At 34.9% G+C, this 20,442-nt stretch overlaps 1 protein-coding gene across 1 annotated transcript in view; it reads right to left on the bottom strand.

Annotated features, from left to right (window-relative positions):
* The window catches only part of CNTN5 (contactin 5), a 231,939-nt gene that overhangs the window by 153,675 nt on the left and 57,822 nt on the right, over positions 1-20,442 (bottom strand). The window contains exon 6 of the mRNA XM_041487128.1: positions 3,620-3,823. Coding sequence (XP_041343062.1) covers positions 3,620-3,823 — 204 coding nt within the window. The remainder of the gene's footprint in view (positions 1-3,619; positions 3,824-20,442) is intronic.

A 20,442-nucleotide genomic window follows, 5' to 3' on the forward strand; every position in this document is an offset into this window, starting at 1 on the left:
TCATTTTATTCAGAATCCATTGAAGGATTTCTTGACGTTTTTATTTAATTTGCTTCATATCAAGCAGCTAGACTCCCCTTTGAGACATATCATAGAAGAAATAAAAGATTAATAAAATTCCAGTAAGTTCTTACAATCTTTCAGAGTTTGACACAACACCTTAATATCACTGCATTTCTTTCTCATAGATAGAGACCAGTGTTGTCATGGAAGGGCTCTTTGTCACAAGCTGTCTAGTCCCCTGGGCATAGGTGCTGTATATACATCAAAATCTAAGAATGATGGTAAATAAATCAATTAGAGTACTTTGGAGTTAATGATATATATGTTTGGAGAATACAGGCTATATAAATTGTTTTATTTATATAGAGCTATTTGTAAAAGCTGTTTAAAACCACAAGCTCTTCCTGTGGTTTCTAACAAATGTGCTGACTGCTTAGGGTAATGTCAGTCGTTATGCCAAGCATTGGAAAGCAGAAAGATGTATTATTTTTAAACCTAAGTGAGTATTTGAAAAGTTCAAAGTAATTCAAGTAATTTTGTGCCAAAAAAAATGCTTAAAAAGCCATATTTAAAAATATATAACACAACTCAGCAAACATAAAGTCGAGTATATTTTCAGGTAATTTAATGTTTGTTTTAATGCCATTTTTAAATTCTCACTTCCCTCTTGGAGTCTATTCCCAGCAGTTTCTTTCTTCAGAAATTACTTTAATTTTCTTTAACTAGTCAGCACTACTTTTCTACAGTTATTCTGTATTTTTGCACATAGTGAATGAATACTTTAAAAAGGTTTTAATGACCCTTTAATATTTGCCAATGGACAAGGCAGTATTACCTAAGTCCATCAGTATGAAAATGAAAAAGTACAGTATGACTTATGGAAATTTTTTTATTATGATCCCAGATCATATTTTAAAAGGAACCCATATTATTGCATATTGCAAAATGCATATTATTGCATTATGTGGAGAAGGTGGAACCAGACAGATGTCCCAAATAATATGATTTAGCAACGAGTACTTTCCTTAACAATTTTTTTCAAGGTATGTTTATGGAGGCTGCAAGGTTAGGTAGAAAGTTGAGGTTTCTTCACTGGGAAACTTGCTCAGTCATACAGGAAGGCAAGCAATTTACTGAGAATTACTGAAGAATTCCATGACAAGAAAGGAGCCTTTCATAAATACCAACAGATTAAAATTAAGGCATGGAAGCCTAGTAGAAATTCATGTGTGTGAAAAAATAAGTCAGGAAACTGGGAAATTGCTGAAGAGTTGTTCATCTATGTGCAATCACTTTCCCAATACTCCAGCACAGTTCAGAAGGCTGGATTATCACAGTGGTGTGACAGCCAGCCGTGAAACAAAAAATTTGCTGGAGGCTGGTATTTACTACGCACTTGACATTTAAAAAAAAATCTACAGAGTTTTCCTTCATAGATTTTTTTCCTCAGCTCAGTGATGTAGACTGCTGTCTTTATCCTTATTTACTCTCTCAATTTATTTCAGTGTGTTGTGTGCCTATGTACTGTCAGTACAAGATAGATAACTAATCTGCTGAATTTCTGCACAAGACACAACCAAATAAAAGCATGAAGAAATGTCATAAAGAATAAATAGAGTAAGATATGAATAATAAATATGACAATGAAATTTTATTTTTTTTCAGAGTACAAACACATTAAAAAGGCAGTCAATGTTTGGGCATTTTAATTTTGAAAAAAAATTAAAAATATATATTATATGGATTCACTATGTTAAGTCAGTAAAATTAAACACCTGAAACTCAATAATAACATAGGTACTAAACCAACAAAAAAAAATAGGAAGTGATAAATTAAAAGAGCAGCTTTTTGCTGTAGAGTCTACATGCTATGCAGAAGGAAATTTAAATTTGCTACAATGAATAAACATTAACTTAATTTCATTCTAATTGGTGAACATATTTTAAATTTACTCTATTAAACTAAGTCATCTCTGTTTAAATCTAGATTTTGTAACGTGTTTGTAGCATAGGACTAATATTAGTTCGAGAAAAAGCTGTAAGCAAAACAAAAGAAAACTTTCAAAACTTTCTCTCTCTCTCTTTAATTTATGTATGTGTGAATTCACATGGGCTGAACTGCTGTGAGGAACTAGAAACCATAACTGAATGTAGAACATCTTGGAAAGAAGGAAAATATTGGCCATTTTCTCTATTCCTTTGAGACATGGCAAAAGAGATTGACACCCACCTCTCTGCAAGCTCCTTTCAGGCAGTGGTAGAGAGTGATAAACGCTTCCCTGAACCTCCTTTTCTCCAGGCTAAACAATCCCAGCTCCGTCAGCCACTCCTCATCGGTTGTGTTTTCTAGACCTCTAGCAGCTTGACTGCCCTTCTCTGGACTCACTCCAGAACCTCAGTATCCTCTTTTTGACTGAGTGTCCCAGAATAGGGCATGTACTTGAGATGTGGCCTCACCAGCACTGAGCACAGCAGGACAATCAATCACTGCCCTGCTCCTGCTGGCCATGCCATTGCTGATCCAGGCCAGGATGCCATTGGCCTTTTTGGCCACCTGAGCACATGCTGGATCATGTTCAGCCACTGTTGCTCAGCATGCTCAGGTCTTTTTCCACTGGGCAGCTTTCCAGTCACTGCTCCCAGCCTATAGCACAGTCTGGGGCTGTTGTGACCCAAATGCAGAACGCAGAATTTGGATCGTCCTTCTGATCCTTCTTGTAGATGGGCCTCATATTTGCTATTTTCCAGTCAGCTAGAGCTTTTCTAGATAATCAGGACTGTTGGTAAATAATGAGAGGGTCTTGCTGTGCTCTTTCACTATCTCACTCATTACTGTTGGGTGCATCCCATCCAGGCCCAAAGACTTGTGGGTATCTAATTGGCATAGCAGACCACTAACCATTCCCTCCTGGATTATGGGGGTATCCCTCAGGTCCCCACTCTAACTTCCAGCTCTGGGAATTGAGTATCCTGAGTACAACTGCTTTTGGTATTAAAGATTGAGGCAAAGGCGGCACTAAGTATCTCAGACTTTTTGTTATCCTTTGACACTATGATACATTCTGCACCCAGAAAAGGATGGAGATTCTCCTCGTCTCTCCTTTTGCTGCCAGTGTATTTAGGGAAACTTTTTTGTGTTCTCTTTAACCACAGTGGCCAAATACATGAATGATCTCCTGGCATCCTGCAGCTAGTCTGTATGACCCACGTGACACTTGCCAGTCCTCTGGGGGTGTCTCAGGTGAGAGTATCAGTGTGGCAGTAGCCGCTTGGGCTGAGGCAATTGAACTGAGCCCTGAGGAAACAGACATTGCCCATAAAGGAGGTGTGCTTCTCTCTGTCAGTGACAGAACATCAGAAGAGCAAGGTGGAGTAACTGTTCTAAATAAAATACACCAAGGTGTCAGTTTGCACTTCAGCCTTCACAGATCTAAATATTCTCACAATGTCTGGATGTTCTAAAAGAAATTTCCTCCAGGCACAACTTCCATTCGCCATTTTTTTACAGAAAATATGTGCATATAATTAAAAACAATAAAATCATGGTTCTTAAATTAATTATTTTTATTTAGGTGTTTTTCTTTCATGTAGCACGCAGAAAGAATGCCTTTCTTACCATCGTTTCTCAGTGTCAGAGGCGTAGGAGGACTCAAAACTCTGGCGTTTGTCACGGTGTTTTTCACCAGGCATATGTAGCTGCCAACATCGGATGTTTGCACCTTGGATATGTAGAGATTGCCTGTCTCCTGAGAGATGAAACGCCTGCTGTCTTCTGCCACAAAAGATGGGAATTCATTAAATACCCAGCTATAGATGATCTCTAAAAGAACACAGAAAGAAAATAAGATAAAGTAATTGCAGAAACAATACTGTGTCGTGTTAATAGATACACTAAATTAATGTTCACTAGCTTTATTTCAATAATCTATGGGGGGAAAAAAGTTAACGATTTTCAAAACTTTTAATTTGTTTTAATTTGGTTTAGAATTGAAGAGGATATTTTTTTCTCCCCTTGGGGTTTTGAAAATAGCATAAATGTTCAATCTACAAGTTCCTTGTGAAGGCAGACTTAATTCAGGTGAAATAATGAATTTATTCATCAGACTCAGAAAACAGCAATAAGATATTAAATAAATCCCTTTTCTAGTCTTTTGGGCCAAACCAATAATAATAACCAAAGAATTATTTTCTCTATTTGTTCCGATTTGCATGGAAATATATCAAGATGATTCCTACAGAGCTATGGATGACTTCTGCAAATGTATGTGTACAAAAAAGTTTCATTCTGAATGTTTGTTTTTAAAGTCACTAGATTGTAGCAACTGTTCAACCCACCTTGTAGGTAATATTACTGCCTTGTTGTTCTGTCTTTTACATCTGCTTCACTGAAGAATTTCTCAACCCTTCCTTTACGCAGCTTAAATCCCTATGATCAATGAATAATTCCTTAAACCAAGACTACCAACAAATCAGTGACTTTTAAAAATAGCAGCTAAATCCTGTCCCTTGGTTCTTATTTTTATCCCATGAATCATCTATTCTATTTACCTGGACATTATATACTTTTCCCTTTATACTCATTATAATTACTTGAGGAAAAAAAAAAGTTATTTCCTATTATTCTGTATGAGATTATATCATGATTTAATAAAAAACTAGATTCATTTATGCCTCAACATTAGAAGTATCAGTAAAGTTAATGAGATTCTGATTTAGCAGGATGTTCCTTGCAGGGAATTATTCATGCGGTGTTTCACTAACTCTGGCTTTAAAGCCTTAACCCTATGTATACTTCTTTATACGTTGTTCTCCTTTTGAGCTTTTTTTACATTGTTTCATTCTTTCTTCACACTTTAAAAAAATATTGTTCGTTACTTAAACCAGAACATCTGATGTAAGATTATTTGTTCCGTAATCTCCTTCCTATATAGCCTCCAAAAACCTGACTTCAAAATGAGAAAAGCTGAAGTTAGTCCAGGAATATAAAGTCCCAACTACTTCTCCAAGATGAAAACTGCTCCACTGGTATAACAAATTTCAAGCTTTTAGACTGAAATTTCTTGTGTAACTACTCATCTTCAGCAGAAACAGGAAGACAGTAATTCAAGTATGTCAGTCTGGTTCTCTCATACTTTCATCCCCATGAAATCAAAGTGGGTTTTTTTATATAAAGTTAGTTGAAAACTTCTGAAAGAGTCAAAGGGGTGAGAGGAAACACCTCAAAATTTAAATTTTGCTGTGTGGTTTTCTTTTAATGATAGGAGAGGAACTGGTATAAGAAGTGTGAAACACATTACATCTTCGCCAGGTGTGCGCTTTGACTATACCACTATGGAGAGAATTAGAAATTCCAACCGACTTGTCCTTTCTATCCTTGTTTTGTACTGTTCCCTGACACTGTACTGAGAAAGGAACAGAGCAGCACAATGACTGCTTTTTCAGCCAATATAAGCAAACAGTGCGTAGAGTTCTATAAAGATGCAGTATCTTCTGAAACAATTTTTAGGAAGTTTACTCTAATTTTGAAATCAGATGAAGATTCTCTCTGAAAAAAACCCTGATGGTCTCAATATAAAAATGCTGCGTTAAAGGAATGAACATAGCTGACAGGAGGGGAAGACTGCTTCAAAATCTCAAAATGGGGACTTAAACTGCACACATTGACATTTTGCTAAAATCTTTTTTAGATTTGTTAGTAATTCTGGTGGCTACACAGGACTCTAAGGAATTAAGAGCTCTCAGAGAGTTTTCTGAGTGTTCAGATTTTCTTTCCTCTTCTGTTGTGTTTCAGGCAAAATACTAATTATGCCCCAAATATGTCTTGGAAAATTTTATTACCACATTTTGCCATAATACTTTATCTAGAAAAAAAAAAAAAATTCATGGCAGTACAAAATTCTACAAAGTGATGATGAATCCACAAGTTCAAGGAAAATACACAGGCTTTTACTGAAAACCTGTTACCAACTCAAATGGAAAGTAATCAGTCTCACTAATTGCTCTGGTTTAAAAGTAGTTCAAAGCAAATCCAAAGCAGTCATCAGTGTGGGTTCACTGGCAGTTCACACAGAAGAGAATTTTCTCCATTCATAGCTTAAAACCATTTGCAGTTAATTATTAATTTATTAATTAGAATTAATACTAAGGAACAGATTTCAGGCAATAAATTTTTGTGCCTCTGAGGAAATAAAATACTTAGTCTTTGCCGGTGCTGAATCCAGGGGGATACTGTCATTTTGTCACTTTCTTAATTATTTTTGCTGTTGAAAATGGCATGATGGATGAATGTGTACTGGTATAGGGTACTGAGACAAAAAAATAACAGAACTCCTGCCAAACCTGAAACTCAAAGCATTTATGCTATAAAGCTGTGGTTAAAGCTTTTTTCTTTTTTTTTTTCTTTCTTTTTTTTCCTTTTGTGCACACCTACAGCATCTGTATTCCAGCCAGATGCCCAAACACTTAAGTCCAGAAAAAAATTGTTACAGTTCACCTCTTGATTCTTGTCAGCCCATTGACATTGAAAGAACTGCTCCTATTTTTCATTTCTAAAAAGCAAAACCTCAGGAACACCCTTTAAAATACCTGAAGAATGCATCTGAATGCTCAGATCTGGAATGCATCTGCAATTCTTGGTCTCCTTTGCAGGTGAAAAACCCCTTAGACACTTCACGAATTTTTTTACTCTTGTTAGACCTGGTTAATGAGTTCAGCAGATTCTTAAATAAAAATTTGAGGGTCATGTCCATACACTATGCATAGATTTCAGTGGAAATATCTCAGGAAAATGTTGCAGACCAGTCAGAAATAACCACAGCTGGCTTGGGATCTGGGGACCCCACAGGTTTTAGCTGACAGAAATAGATGGATGATCTTGCAGAAGTGATTTTACAAAAGGGTGTTCACAGAATGACTGCAATTAAGGGAAAATGGGTGTACCTTGACATTGATCCATTGTGCAAATATCTCACACTTCTAAATTTGCAGTCCAAGAAGAGGATGAATCATGCATCGCTGTTCACATTCTTGGACTCCGACTGTTTCTACTTTTTATGCCAGCAAAATTACAAGTTAAAGTTTGTAAAAAACAAAATTGCTAGCAAAGGCTGTCCAAGTACAATATCTGGGGGTTTGTTTTGTTTTGCTGGTTTGTTTTTCTACTGTCAGTATTTAGCATAAGCCAATACCCACGTGATGGCAAAGACATATTAAAAAAAAACCTAATAAAAAGACAATAATGGAGAATCAACATTTAAAACATAGCTGTGTCTCTGTAGACAAGTGTGTAATCTATACTGTCCATGCACAATAATATATTCTGAAACAACAGGGGATGTAGTTACATGTCACAAGTTCTACAGGAGTTCAGCACAGGAACCCATGTAAACTGCAAGAAGAAAGGCATTTAAATATTATCTGAAATCCTACTCATACAAAATGGTAAACTGCACAGTGAACTTTCAGGATTTTAGAACAAGAAGCCGAAGAACAAATGGATGACAAGAGGTCTATTTGTACGCAGTTCACTTCAGTTTTTACTGAATTTCAAGCCTGAATATTTCTATAATGGGTTCTATTGCAAGATTTTAGAACTAGTGTCATTTGGCCAAATACAAATGCAACTGTCATTACATTATTTTTCAATATATGGGATATTGAACTCCAGAGGTGCATCTCAAGCCTGACAGATAAATAATGTTGACCTTCAAGAAATTTTTAAGCTAAAATCAATGCTACCAAAATCTAAATAAACCAAACCAGAACTTTAAAATCAGAAAGTAATTGCATTAGATATGGACCTTATGAAGTCATCTGCTTTTGAGAAAAAACTTAGTAAAAAAAAAAAACCGCCTTTTTACCAAATTTTGGGGGTTTTTTTTTTTTTTTTTTTTTTTTTTTTTTTTTAATGTGACATCAATAGCAAAATGACAAAGAGGATGCAGAGCCCTTCCTGGAAATTAGTTGTCTGCCAACATAAAAATAAACTTTTCACAGACACTTTGCATCAACACAAACAGAAACAGGGAATAAAAAGATAGAGAAATTATGTATTGTAGAACAGTTGTAAATTGATATGTGTTAGGCTGAAATAGTCTTCTGCTGATAAATTCTCTTATATGTAAAGTCTTGGTGCAAAAATGATATAAGTCCTTTTGGTAACTGCAAAACTGATAGATCCTTTATGGATGACCAACCTTACTTACAGAAAGATGTCTCTAAGGAAATATTTATCTTTTTTTCTGAAGATGATGGACCTTATGAAGTCATCTGCTTTTGAGAAAAAACTTAGTAAATGGTTTTTCCATGCTCTACGCAATTGTTTTCAATAGGGAAAAATAAGTTTAAGACAAAAGAGAAAACTAAACACTGCATTATACATTTTTTCTGAAGATGATTTGGAAAGCCTTCCTTATGTAGCCTTCCTAATGTCCAATTTGTTTCTGCATTTTATTAAGCACTTTTTACTAGGCTATATAGGTGAAAATCTGGGTCATTTGGTGATGAAGTAGTAAGAAGAGCTCAACTATTTCCTGACAGAATTAATTTATAGTGTGAAAACTTGCTTACTATAATTTCTGAAATGATTTTTGTCGTTCTGTTTTCTCTGTTAAACAACACTAATTCCTAAACTGTCACAATGTGATGTACTTCCCATAATGGATGAAGCTGGAATACTGACATATCAGCATTTTTCCTAGTGCTTTTGGATATATTCTGATGCAGAAAATGTCAGTACTATGGTAATGCAAAAGTCTTTCTGTCACTGTGGGTCAGTATGAAATAATGCCTGAAGTATTGTAAAGAGAGCTGTGCTGAAGCATTCAGATAACACCAAATATTCACTCCTGTGTTTGTTACTGCCTGGGATTTGCTTCAGGGATTTTTCTCTTAAGAAATTGCTCCATTCATCCTTTTAACATGAAGTTTCTGGACAGCCTTTTCACCAGTCCTGTTAGCTAAGTGGTATTTTGGATGCAAGCAAAGACATAACAGGAAGGTTGTTATATAAACTCTATTAAGGTCACTGAAAACCTGAGTGTCCATAACATGGCTAAATTTTGCCTATTCAAGGGCAAAGCATGCAAAATGCTCATGATATTATTGCACTTCTGTGGAGTTATAATATTTGTACAAGAAATAATTCCAGTTCTAGACTTCATTTTGTGATGTAGTGGGAGATATCACTGGAAAAATATATTTCTCTTTGTCCATTTAAAATGTGCTTTGATTACTCTAATTCCACAAGATGGCAGTACTTGATGAATAAATGGTATTGATACCTGATGACAGCCAAAATCTGAGATAATCTGGAAGTTTTTGCAAATCTGAAGAAGTTTTTATTGCTACGTGTTAATCAATGAGCAAAACAGCAAAAAGTAAACTCGAGATTACAGGCTGAATTTACTATATATATTATATATTAAATATATATATATAAATTTCAAATATATTATTCAATATCTATATTAAATATGTTGAAATATATCTATCTATCTATTCAATGAAATTTTGCAAGATGTCTTTTCTTTAACATTTACAACTATTCTGTTTGAATGAAATAAATTGTAAGGAAATATATAGGCCTACATCTTCCCTTCTGAAAATATAAAGCCTAATTTTATATTAAGCCCATCTTTGAACTTTTTCCTCACAATATTCTGTACAGTATCCAGAGAAAAAGGGTGCAATATGCAGTATCCTCTAATGGTGGGGAACACTTTACATTAAGAGGGAAAAGAGGCTTATTTTAGCTAAAATGAATGATAACAATGGGTTGTTCCTCCATCCTCCCAGAGTAACCAGATAAATAATTGTGGTGCATTTCTTTGTGCTGCTATGGTTTATTATCAGTGCTCATGAATCCTCCAAGAAAATATTTAATTAACATAATTTATTTGTTGCATTGTAACACACCCACAAACAGATATTGTCGATTTATCAGTTAAAAATGAAAGTGCTTATTTCCTTCTCTGGGGGCTTTGTATTTACTGCTCACTTATCTGAAACACAATTCTACCAATCACATGTTTGTCTTTCTTCAGATTCAATTACAGTGATAAACCTCCAATTATTTTTTTTTTTTTATAATCGCTCACAAAACTAACAGCTAAAAATATTCTAGAAAATGTAAGTGTACTGTCAGGATTCATCTTGTTCTGGAGGATGCAAATATGTAAACAATATATGTATTGTTACCAGTGCAGACAGACACAAATGTAGTCTCATTTGTACTTTAATACGTATGAAATGTAGCCAATCACTGAAACATGTAAAGAATGATGAAATGTATTTCTCATACATGCTCTCTTTAAAGAGACCACATAGCATACAAACAAATATACTGCTTTGAAAAGATATTGGATTATCATGATTGTATTTGATTGTCATTGGTATGATTTTCATAATAAAAAAGAAACCTTTTCCAGAACATGTCAAAATACTGTTATTAAAACCACACGTTATTCAGGCCCTTCTTCTGCCCTCAGGCAAGACCAGATATTCTCAGCCCACTCTTAAAGAATATTCAGTGATTTATATTCCTAAATTTAGATCTTCACAATAACCTATTCCTTTTTTTGCTTGGATAATTGGATAGTTTTCTTTAATATTTGTCTATATATTTTTTTAATACTGTTTATTGCCTGTACCAAATACCATATTGGAAGTACTGACAACACATCACTGGAAAGCAATATTGAACTTTTTCAGCTACAGTGGAATACCATTTCCTCTGTGCATATCAAACTTCTGTTTCAAAGGCTGGATCAGCCAAATCCCTTCAACTTTACTTCAGAAGTCTTGATTTTAATCCTTTGTTTAATTTTATTGTTTTTATCTCTACTGCTTTTCTACATCTTATAATGTAGGACCCAAAGTTGGACATCAACACTACTCAGCAGTGGAGCAAGAGTCACTCATACTCCACAGGTAGCAGCTCTCTCAGGATGTCCTAGAATTCTACTACTGAATTATCCATTCTACTAAGTACTCTTTTTTTTTTTTTTAATTACATTTTTCTAAGGAAAAATGTAATTTAATAATTTATTCCTTTTTATTCTATTTGTTTATTTGATCTTTGATAAGTACAACAATCTGAATTTTGATGAATTTAGTGTTATTCCTTGTAAGCCATTTCTCCAATGCACTGATCATTTTTGATTTTCATTCTGTGCTCTGTAGAAATTGTAACCTCTGTAGGGGTCATTCACACGTGCTAAATATTCCTTCCTTTCCTCTAGGTCACACACACTTCCAAAAAATAAAATTTAATTTTATATACATTTTCAGTAACCTTCTCATGTAAAGAAATGTTTAGACATACTTTAAGGTCATTTTATCAATATATATTGTTCTTTTTGTAAATAAAGAAGATGTTTAAATTACAGAAATTTATGGGAAAAAAAGCTGATGGGAGAAACAAATAAATTTTTGATAATATTTGAAAGAATTTTTTGACGAAGGCAAACACTAGAAACAGAAAATTCTCAACACAAGGCAGAAAAGCTACATAAAAAGTTTAAAAATTATTTTTTTTGAGAAATTAAGAGATTTTAAACCACACTGTGTAGTTAATAATCTTCTATTTTTTTAGGAATTTAAATCAATACTTATATAAAAAAATCCTGAATCCTCCATATAAATTGATGTTCTATGGTTTATAACACACCAGATAATACAAATGCCAATTATTTGCTGCGGAAAGTAGGAAAAAAAAGGGTGATAAAGAACAATAAAATTAAATAATGTAAATAATTAATACTAGAGAATCATTATTAAAACTACTGAAACACCCACAGCCAGCAGGAGCAGGGCAGTGACCGTCCCCCTGTACTCAGCACTGCTGAGGCCACAGCTCCAATCCTGTGCTCAGCTCTGGGCCCCTCACTGCAGGAAAGACATTGAGGGGCTGGAGCGTGTCCAGGGAAGGGCAACGGAGCTGGGGAAGGGTCTGGAGCACAAGTGCTGTGAGGAGCAGCTGAGGGAGCTGGGGGTGTTCAGCCTGGAGAAAGAAAGTTTGGTGACATCTCAGTCTCTAAAACTATCTGAAAGGAGATTGTATCTAGGTGGGGGGTCAGTCTCTTCCCTCAAGCAAAAACTGAAATGATAAGAAGAAATGGTCTCAGGTTGTGCCAGGGGAAATTTGAAAGGGGTATTAGAAAATCTTCACAAAAAATGTTGTGGAACATTGGAAAAAGCTTTCCAGGGAAGTGCTGAAATCACAAACCCTGCAGGTATTTAGAAGACACACAGCCACGATGCTTAGGGCTGCTGGATTCGATGATCTTAAGGGTCTTCTCCAACCTATAAGACGCTATGATTAATAATTTCCAAAGAGAATAACTAAATTTGGTCTATCATTAGAAAGGGTAATCAAGATGATACACATCATTAAAAATTCATCTGTTTCAATCTTAGATTAAATAGTTCAATAGGTGATATGAGATTTGATTAATATCCAATTTAAAAAGTAAGATATAATTAAGAATATTGGAAGAAAGTGTATCCAGTCAAACTAACCCATTTTCATAATTCTTTGTATTGACCAAGAGAGAAAAGTTTCTGTAATGTTTCCAGAATTCAAATTCATATTTTATAAAAGAACATGTTGACTAAAATATTTAGAATGACCTCAAAATTAACTTCCTGTGCATTGAAGGGAATGAAACTGACTGCACAGCATGATCAAGAGGACCAGATGTGGAATTCTTTGTCCTCTGCTGCTGACCATTTTAACAATTAAAAGAAACCTATGCATTTGTAATCACTGACCTACAGGAAATATAAGATTTGTCAAAGGCAAATATGCAGAAAACATCACTGATAAATTGATTTGGATAGCTATTATTATTAGAACTTTCTTAATGGTGGAAATGTGTTGAATCTGCAACACAAGTTGATTATTTCTTAATAATTTGAATGAAAAAAAATTCTGTTGTAATGCTTAACTAACTATTACATTTCTATGAAAAGTGTGTCACTGGAAAATAATGAGTATGCTGTTTAATGCTAGGTAAACATCACTGTGTAGAGTATGTGTGGAAATTATTTTCTCTGGCAAAACATTCAACAGAGTTCAAAGGTTTTTTTTCCCTTTTTTTCATTCACATTTTATGTTTCTCTTGTTCTCTAATTGTGCTATGACACTTGATTTTCTCTACAATTGAATGGCACTGATGATAGTCACTTCAGCACTCTCTGTTCTTCTCTAAGTTTGATACAGTGGTGAGTATGATGAAAAATCCTACTCCAGAGCTTTGTCACTTGTAGTGAACCCAGAGTCCTGCACACAAGGAATGACTGCTTTACACGAGAATTTCATTTTATGACTACTACAATGATGCCAATAGATAATGCAGGGACATTTTTCAAACTAGGACATTTTTCAAAACAATAAAACAGAAGTAATGTTTGGATGATGATCATTCAAAGTTATAAATATTGGTCTGTCTTAACTCTTTTTCAGTTGAGATGTAAAATGTGTAATTTTCCTTATTCATCAGAAGAAATTCTGTCAAGCAAATTCTGTAATTTGGCTACAAATGCACACTAGTACTTCAATTATAATAGTATCAGTCTCTCAAGGAGCTTATATATATGTTTCAGTTCATTTTCTTGTTCTTACAAGAAGCAAGCAATTTAAATTTGTCCCTTTACGCCTCAGTCACCTTGATTCCTAGTGCCAGGTAGGATTAATAGTAGCAGAAAGATTTCTTTAACAAGATTTAAATTCAGGCTTCTGGGCATAAAAATGAAAATAAAAGGCAGGTAGAGTTCTAGTTTATACTTCAAAACACTCTTTTTTAGCAGAATTCACCAGTCTATACATGTAGTTGTTGTCATAGGAATTGTACTGTCAAAACGTGGGCACTTGGAGTCTGTAGAGTTACCCTTGCATGACTGTACACACTGAACTTAAGACATAGCCCACTGCCTCTCTGCTTTATATTCTCTTGATATTAAGTGTTTTAATATAAATATAAAGGCTTTTTCTGGGTCTATCTGCAGGTCAGTGCTTGGTGAATTCCACCATGGGCATGACACAATATGATTGATGAATCTTTCTTGGGCCTGCTTCTTTGGTCCTATAGTATTCTTAGCCTAAGGTAGTAAAAGGAAGTGACTTTCCAGCAGTCCTGAATTAAGCCATAGTCAAATGGATATCTCCACTAACACATAATTCCTTTATCTTCTAATATTTGTTCCTCTTCTCACCAGTTCTTTTTACATCTACAAGAAATGCCAAAACACACACACAAAATTTAAAGCCAATGAATCCTTAGGACCTTTGCGGATGATCATCGGTGACAGGTAGCTGTTCTCTCATTGTCCTTCTGAATATGGTTTTCAAGCATGTAGAAAATCCCAAACAATAAAATAGCAGTATAAATCTCATAATCCCACAGATGTTAAAGGTCTAGTGCTCAGCTTCTTGGTATATTTTCTAGTCTAAAATGTACCAAGGAATGGATTGGCCATTACATTTTTCTGAACATAATGGAACTGGTGAACATATGCCTCAGAGAATAGCATAAAACCAATTTTATAGTTCACAAAATAAATTTTTTAGATACTAAGAATGATGGTGACAGATGATTTTTTTTCCACCTTAATTAAAAAATAAAGTGCAGACAAAGAGGAAGAAACATGTCACATTAGCAAATTGCCCCAGAATGCTGATATTGCTGTTCAACCATGTTGTACAAATAAATCACGACAAATAACGTCAGCAACAATAAATCATTTAAAGTGTAACAGAGTTGAGAATGCAACTCCTACCTGTTTCTACATACAGATATTACACTGTTGCATCCCGGTGCACACTGTTCTGCAGTGCTGGAAACCCAGTGAACTGCTTCCACCCATCTTCTACTTGTCACATAATTGTTACTGAGACATAATATGTAGCCTTCTGTTGTCTTATTTTTAGCCTAGACCAGTATCACAGGATTATGTATCCCCTTCCTCAAACCCTTAGCAATAGCAGTCAAAGTGAAACATTTTAAACACCTATGATATGTTCCATTACACTTATTTATCAAATGGAAGAAGGTATTTGTCCAACTCTCCCGTTCTTTTTGTTTATTCTAAAGGAAATATCATTAATAAAATAAAGCAAACAGCAGGCAGTCCTTCACTCTCTTCTGCTGACTATGTGCATAATTTTCAGAAGTCTTATTCTGTTTTTCGAAATCCATTTTCATTTAGGAATAGGAAAGAATTGTGACATGATGCCTGAAGATTTTTCACTGTTTCATATATTTGTAGCTTTGTAGATTTTTAATATATAGCTGTATATCTTGTAGCACTTTCTTACAATTTAGAATGGTAGTTATCCTTTCTCACACATTATGTCACACTCTTGAAATTGTGTTTGGTTTTATTTTCAAGGGAAACAGTTTCTAACAAGAACATCCAGTTTTGCACCAGCAGTCGGGAGACATAATACGATACAGGGCTAAGAACCCCAATGGAGCAGGTTCAAGGGTGGGTTACCAGGACAACCCTTCTCCCTTTGGATGTACTTGCTAGATACACTAATTAGTTAAACTTAGAAAACTGTGAAAATTCAATCCTGTGTGTACACATAAGTATATTTTGTGCACCTGAAAGCTTTAATTTAAAAACTGCCATTTTTGTTATCAATTTTAATATTATTTGGAAAGTTTTCCTTCTGATTCTAGGCAACAAAAGATCTGCATCTTGTAGAGTCACAAGATCTGGACTGCAAATCAAGGCAATTTTAGTCTTCCTTTGATGTTTTCTTTATAGATCATCTACTGCTATCCTGTAGAAAACAGGTATTGTTTCTTCTTGTATTTGATAGAAGCTGAAAACAGATCCTTCAGGATTGAAACTAGCTTGCTAAACTCCTAAAGGACTTTGTGGTTCTGCAGGAAAAGCCAAGCTGTCAAATACTTTATCAGTATTACCTAAGTCCTTCTTTCCATTCTCTTTTCCTACTCCTGAGTTTTTATCCCTGCAGTCTCCTACAGGACATTTTCTCACTTATTGAAAGAGGAAAAATAGTATGCAAATTAATGCTTCAATAAACCAATAAACTAAGTAAAATTTTCTGGGTGCAGGTTCTCCACTCTGGGGCAGCAGCATCAAAACAACAGGAACTATATCAACTGGCTAAAGAAGCCATCACAATTATTTTAACAGTATTGAAACAGAGCATAAGAACACGAAAGATACAATGGACAATCAAATTATCAGAATTAAGTGTGATATTAATTATTAAATTGTTAAAAAGATGGCATTTTGGTCATAAAAAGTCACTTTTTCACTATTACTGCTCTGGAAAACATATTTTGTTTTCAGAAGATATAGAATGTATGTGTGCACAGGGATTCAGATCTGGCTATAATCAGATTGCTGTCTGAACTCTTATGATATTATGCTTATACCTATCTAGTAATTTTCTCCTTGAAAAATCCAAGCAATTGCCTTTAACATATTTAATGTTAAATTATAGCTACCTTCATGCTAGTTATAATTTTATATTATAGGAAAAAAACTCATAATAGATCCATATATGTATATATGTGTGTATATATATATATATATATATATATATATATATATATTTCTGAACAATTTATAGTTTTGCCTTTGAAAAAGAAAAATGCAAATGAGGTATCCCACCATTCATACCACTTAATTTATTTGGAACAATCTTCCTGAACTGATTAAATCGGGCTTTAAAAAATCTATGTCTCATTAAGCTTTGTATCACCTCAAATGTTTGTAAGTTCACTTTCATACTTACAAAATAAGGAATAAATGACTTTATTATATAGAGAAACTTATTAATGGAATCTGGCAGAACTCAGATCTGTTCTGCCCAAAGCCTTCTGCCTCTGAATCAAAACTGGTCTCCCAACATTTACAGTAGTCATCTCTACCAGAATCACCACTGAATTTAGCTAATCATGCATAGTGTGAGAATTGCATTTTCTGAAAACTCCCCTGTTCTCATCCTTTTTTTTACAACCTTTAAGATTTCATCACAATGGTCATGGAGATAAAAAACTAGAATCCAGAACCTTCGAAACAGACAATTTCTCATTTCTTTCTCGTTCTGTTTCCTCTTGTTTCAGCTGTCTGATCAGCATTGTTTTTCTGGCTTCTTCTCCTTAGTTACACAGATTAACGTGTGCATTCTCTCTCTATTGTTTTCTGTGATATGGAGAGGTAATTAGGATTAATTAGGAATTTTCTAACTTAAACAAAATGAGCTTACTGACATGTTAGTGAAATGTATTTTTCCGGGCATCAGCTTAGTAAAACATCGGATCTAAACAGTGAATGAATTCTAATGGGAAGGTTACTATGAGTGGGTTAGTTCTGGGAGAGCCCTGCACCTCTGAGATTGTAGCTGCTGTATGTGACATCAGTCTTAAATCTGTGAACCTTGGGCTGCTGCTCTTTTACAAATTGTGTAACCATTGCCACAGAAAGCATTTGTGCAACACTTTAGTTGGTATCTTTTCAACAAGCTGAGGAAAAGTGGATGTGATGCCATGAGCATCCATTTCTGTTAAACCTGGCAGGACAATGCTGTCTGGTTTAACCCTAAACTAAGAGGTTTCTGTTAGTTATGTCTAATTGCTTGGGACATACCAGTAACAGGCTAGTAACTTTTCTTGAGGGAAGAGGAGCTTGCCCACTACAGAAACTTTTCATCATTGTCCTATTTGTCAAGATGTAGACAAATAGTTATGTACAGCTGGTGCCTGAGAGGCAATAGTGCATGAGCCTGAGGGCCAGAACACTCCACATATTTTTAAAATTAATTAATCTCTCATGCTTCCTCCCTCTTTTCTTGGTATCTCCTTTCACTATGTTTCTCCTGAGCTGTCAGCTGGGGTAATATATAGACAACACTGTGACTGTGAAACTACAGCACACATCCCTTAAGCAGAGCCCTGCCAGGGCTGCCCCCATCATCCATTGTTGTGTGCTACCTTAATTGGGCAAGGTCAACCATCTTCTTCTCACTATGTTTTCATAGTCCCTGAGGGGACAAACAGCTCTAGTGAGTGATCCAGTGGGTGTGGGGACATATAACTTGCAGTTTCTAGTGTAATTTAGTGTATTATTTGAAAGAATTACCAGCATTTTTGAGAGGGTGGGGAAGATTTTTCAACAGTGGTAATATCTGGAAAATTTTGTGGGTTTTTTTCTGGTTTTGTTTTTTTTTGTGGGTTTTTTGAATACTTACAAGTTCCTTGGAAGAATTTACTACAGTTGGACCAGTAATGCATTTTCGTTCATTTATTACACTTGAAATTACAAAAAAAACCCAACAAAACAAATCCAAACCCAGAAAATCCCACCAAAAGTACAACAACAACATAAGAAACCCAAGCAAACAAAAAATGAGAGAAAACCTAGACTTATTTATCCATACACCTACTATGAAGACATTGTCTAGAATTTGGGGCACGTGCAATCATTAAAATGCAATTAAAATCTAATAACAACATATTGCCAACAGACTGGGAGTAACTCCACTCTGGCAAATATAGGATGTTAAAAAGCTGCCCTACAGAAAATTTTGTAATTCCCAAACTCTTAAATTTCATATCCTCGGATTAATGCCTTCAACAAGACAGAGGAAGGAAACCTTAAAATGTGCTTCAGGGAAGTCAACAGCAAAATTAGTGGTCATGTATTGAGTAGTGAAAAGACCATAGAAGAAAAAAAGTTAATTGCAATTTTTCATTCCGTAATGAAAACTAGAGGCATGGTCATCAATCAGTTGCACAAATAAAGAAAACAGATTCTTATGTTGAGCAATGTCAGGGGCCATGGACATTCCATTTAATGATAACGCCCATTTTCAAATTTTCATTACTAGACATAAAAGTTTCAAAAACAGTCTAGCAAAAGTGACAAAGTAGATTATGCAAGAGTGAAACACCTTTATGATTCTTCCAAGCATATATGTGATGTGTTATGAAATAAGATGATCCTATGAAGTTAACACAGAATTAGGATAGGAATATAAAGGTTAAGATACTCTGAACTTGTTCTCTAATGCTTTTTATTCTCTCATTACTGAAAAGCAAAATTTAAGGTTTATTCAACTTATTCATAGAAGTGAAATCATCACAAAGCTGTAAGTCTAATAGGCAAATGCAGGAGCCCTTGAACTCATGATCTAACTCAGTCTCATACACAGAACTCTCAAACAGAGGTTTTAAAACATTCTGTGTAGATAATTTATAAGTTATAGACACTCAAAGTAGAGATGAGAAAGTTGTCATCTTGTATTCTATATGTGACATAAGTGTTTATTAAAACCTTTCCATCCTGTGCAGTAAGCAATTATTTGATACTACTGTTACTTAAGTGGCCTATTTCTGATTCCCAGCATCAGGCTCCTACTAGGAATTAAAATGAGTGAAGAACAGACTATGGCATGCAATTATAGCAAAACAAAACAGAACTGAGTATTCTATAGTGTCCATATAGATCCCCTTAGTGCAGTTCAACAGCTGGTGAAGTCTAGGATACTACGACTTGACTTCCATTATAACGGGAGTATAAGTTTTAAGGAGAAAACAATAACAACAACCACAAAAACCCCTCAACCATCAAACATCAGTGTTCCTCTCAACCTCACTTTTGTTAGTAGAAGGGGAAGTATACTGGAGTATTGGACAGTTCAAAGTTCTCAGCAAGCCTAGCAGTTAGGAAGAGATGATAATTCTTTACAGTGAATGTGAAATATTCAACTTGCCAACACCAGCTTCATGCATAGAGACCTCTACAAAATAAGAGAAGGTACTGAGTGATTAATAAGTTCTGTTTAGCTTATGGGAGAGTCATGGTTAGAGGCATGACCTGTCCAGCTGTTTTGGTAAACTGTGAGTTTCCAGTGCTTTGATAAGTACCAGCAAAGCAATTCTGCCCTGGTCTCAAGGCAAAAGGAGAGATCTCACTTTTGCCAACATACTGGCCTCTCCTGGAAGAAAAATATTTAGCTTTCCATGCTAAAGCAGATTTAAAAATTCAAATTTGAAAAAAGCCCCAAAAAACCCAAACCATATAATAGAAAAGAATCTGGATGTTACTTTACTGCTTAGTACATACTATTTTTTAATACAGTATAAGCCACGGTCAGGAAAATCTCACCTCTACTGAGAGGTTAACGTGATGAAGTGCCTCCACTCATGCCTAGAGGGCTGGAGCATCAGAAATCTAAGATACTGAAGGCTTCCTGTGATCTCGAAGAAACTGGTAATTTACATATAGGGCAGAAGATTTCTGGTGTTGTGGACTGAAATGCCACTCTTGGGTGTCTGGATCCTGGGACTTAATTTTAAAATAACAACACAACCTTAAAAAAACTTTGTGACCTTCAGCTACATATAGATAGACATCTGAGAATTGTGTTCCCAAAATCAGCTTAGCAAATTGCGATCC

This window comes from Pyrgilauda ruficollis, unplaced genomic scaffold (assembly GCF_017590135.1).
Source record: "Pyrgilauda ruficollis isolate IOZ18807 unplaced genomic scaffold, ASM1759013v1 scaffold8, whole genome shotgun sequence".
NCBI lineage: Eukaryota > Metazoa > Chordata > Aves > Passeriformes > Passeridae > Pyrgilauda > Pyrgilauda ruficollis.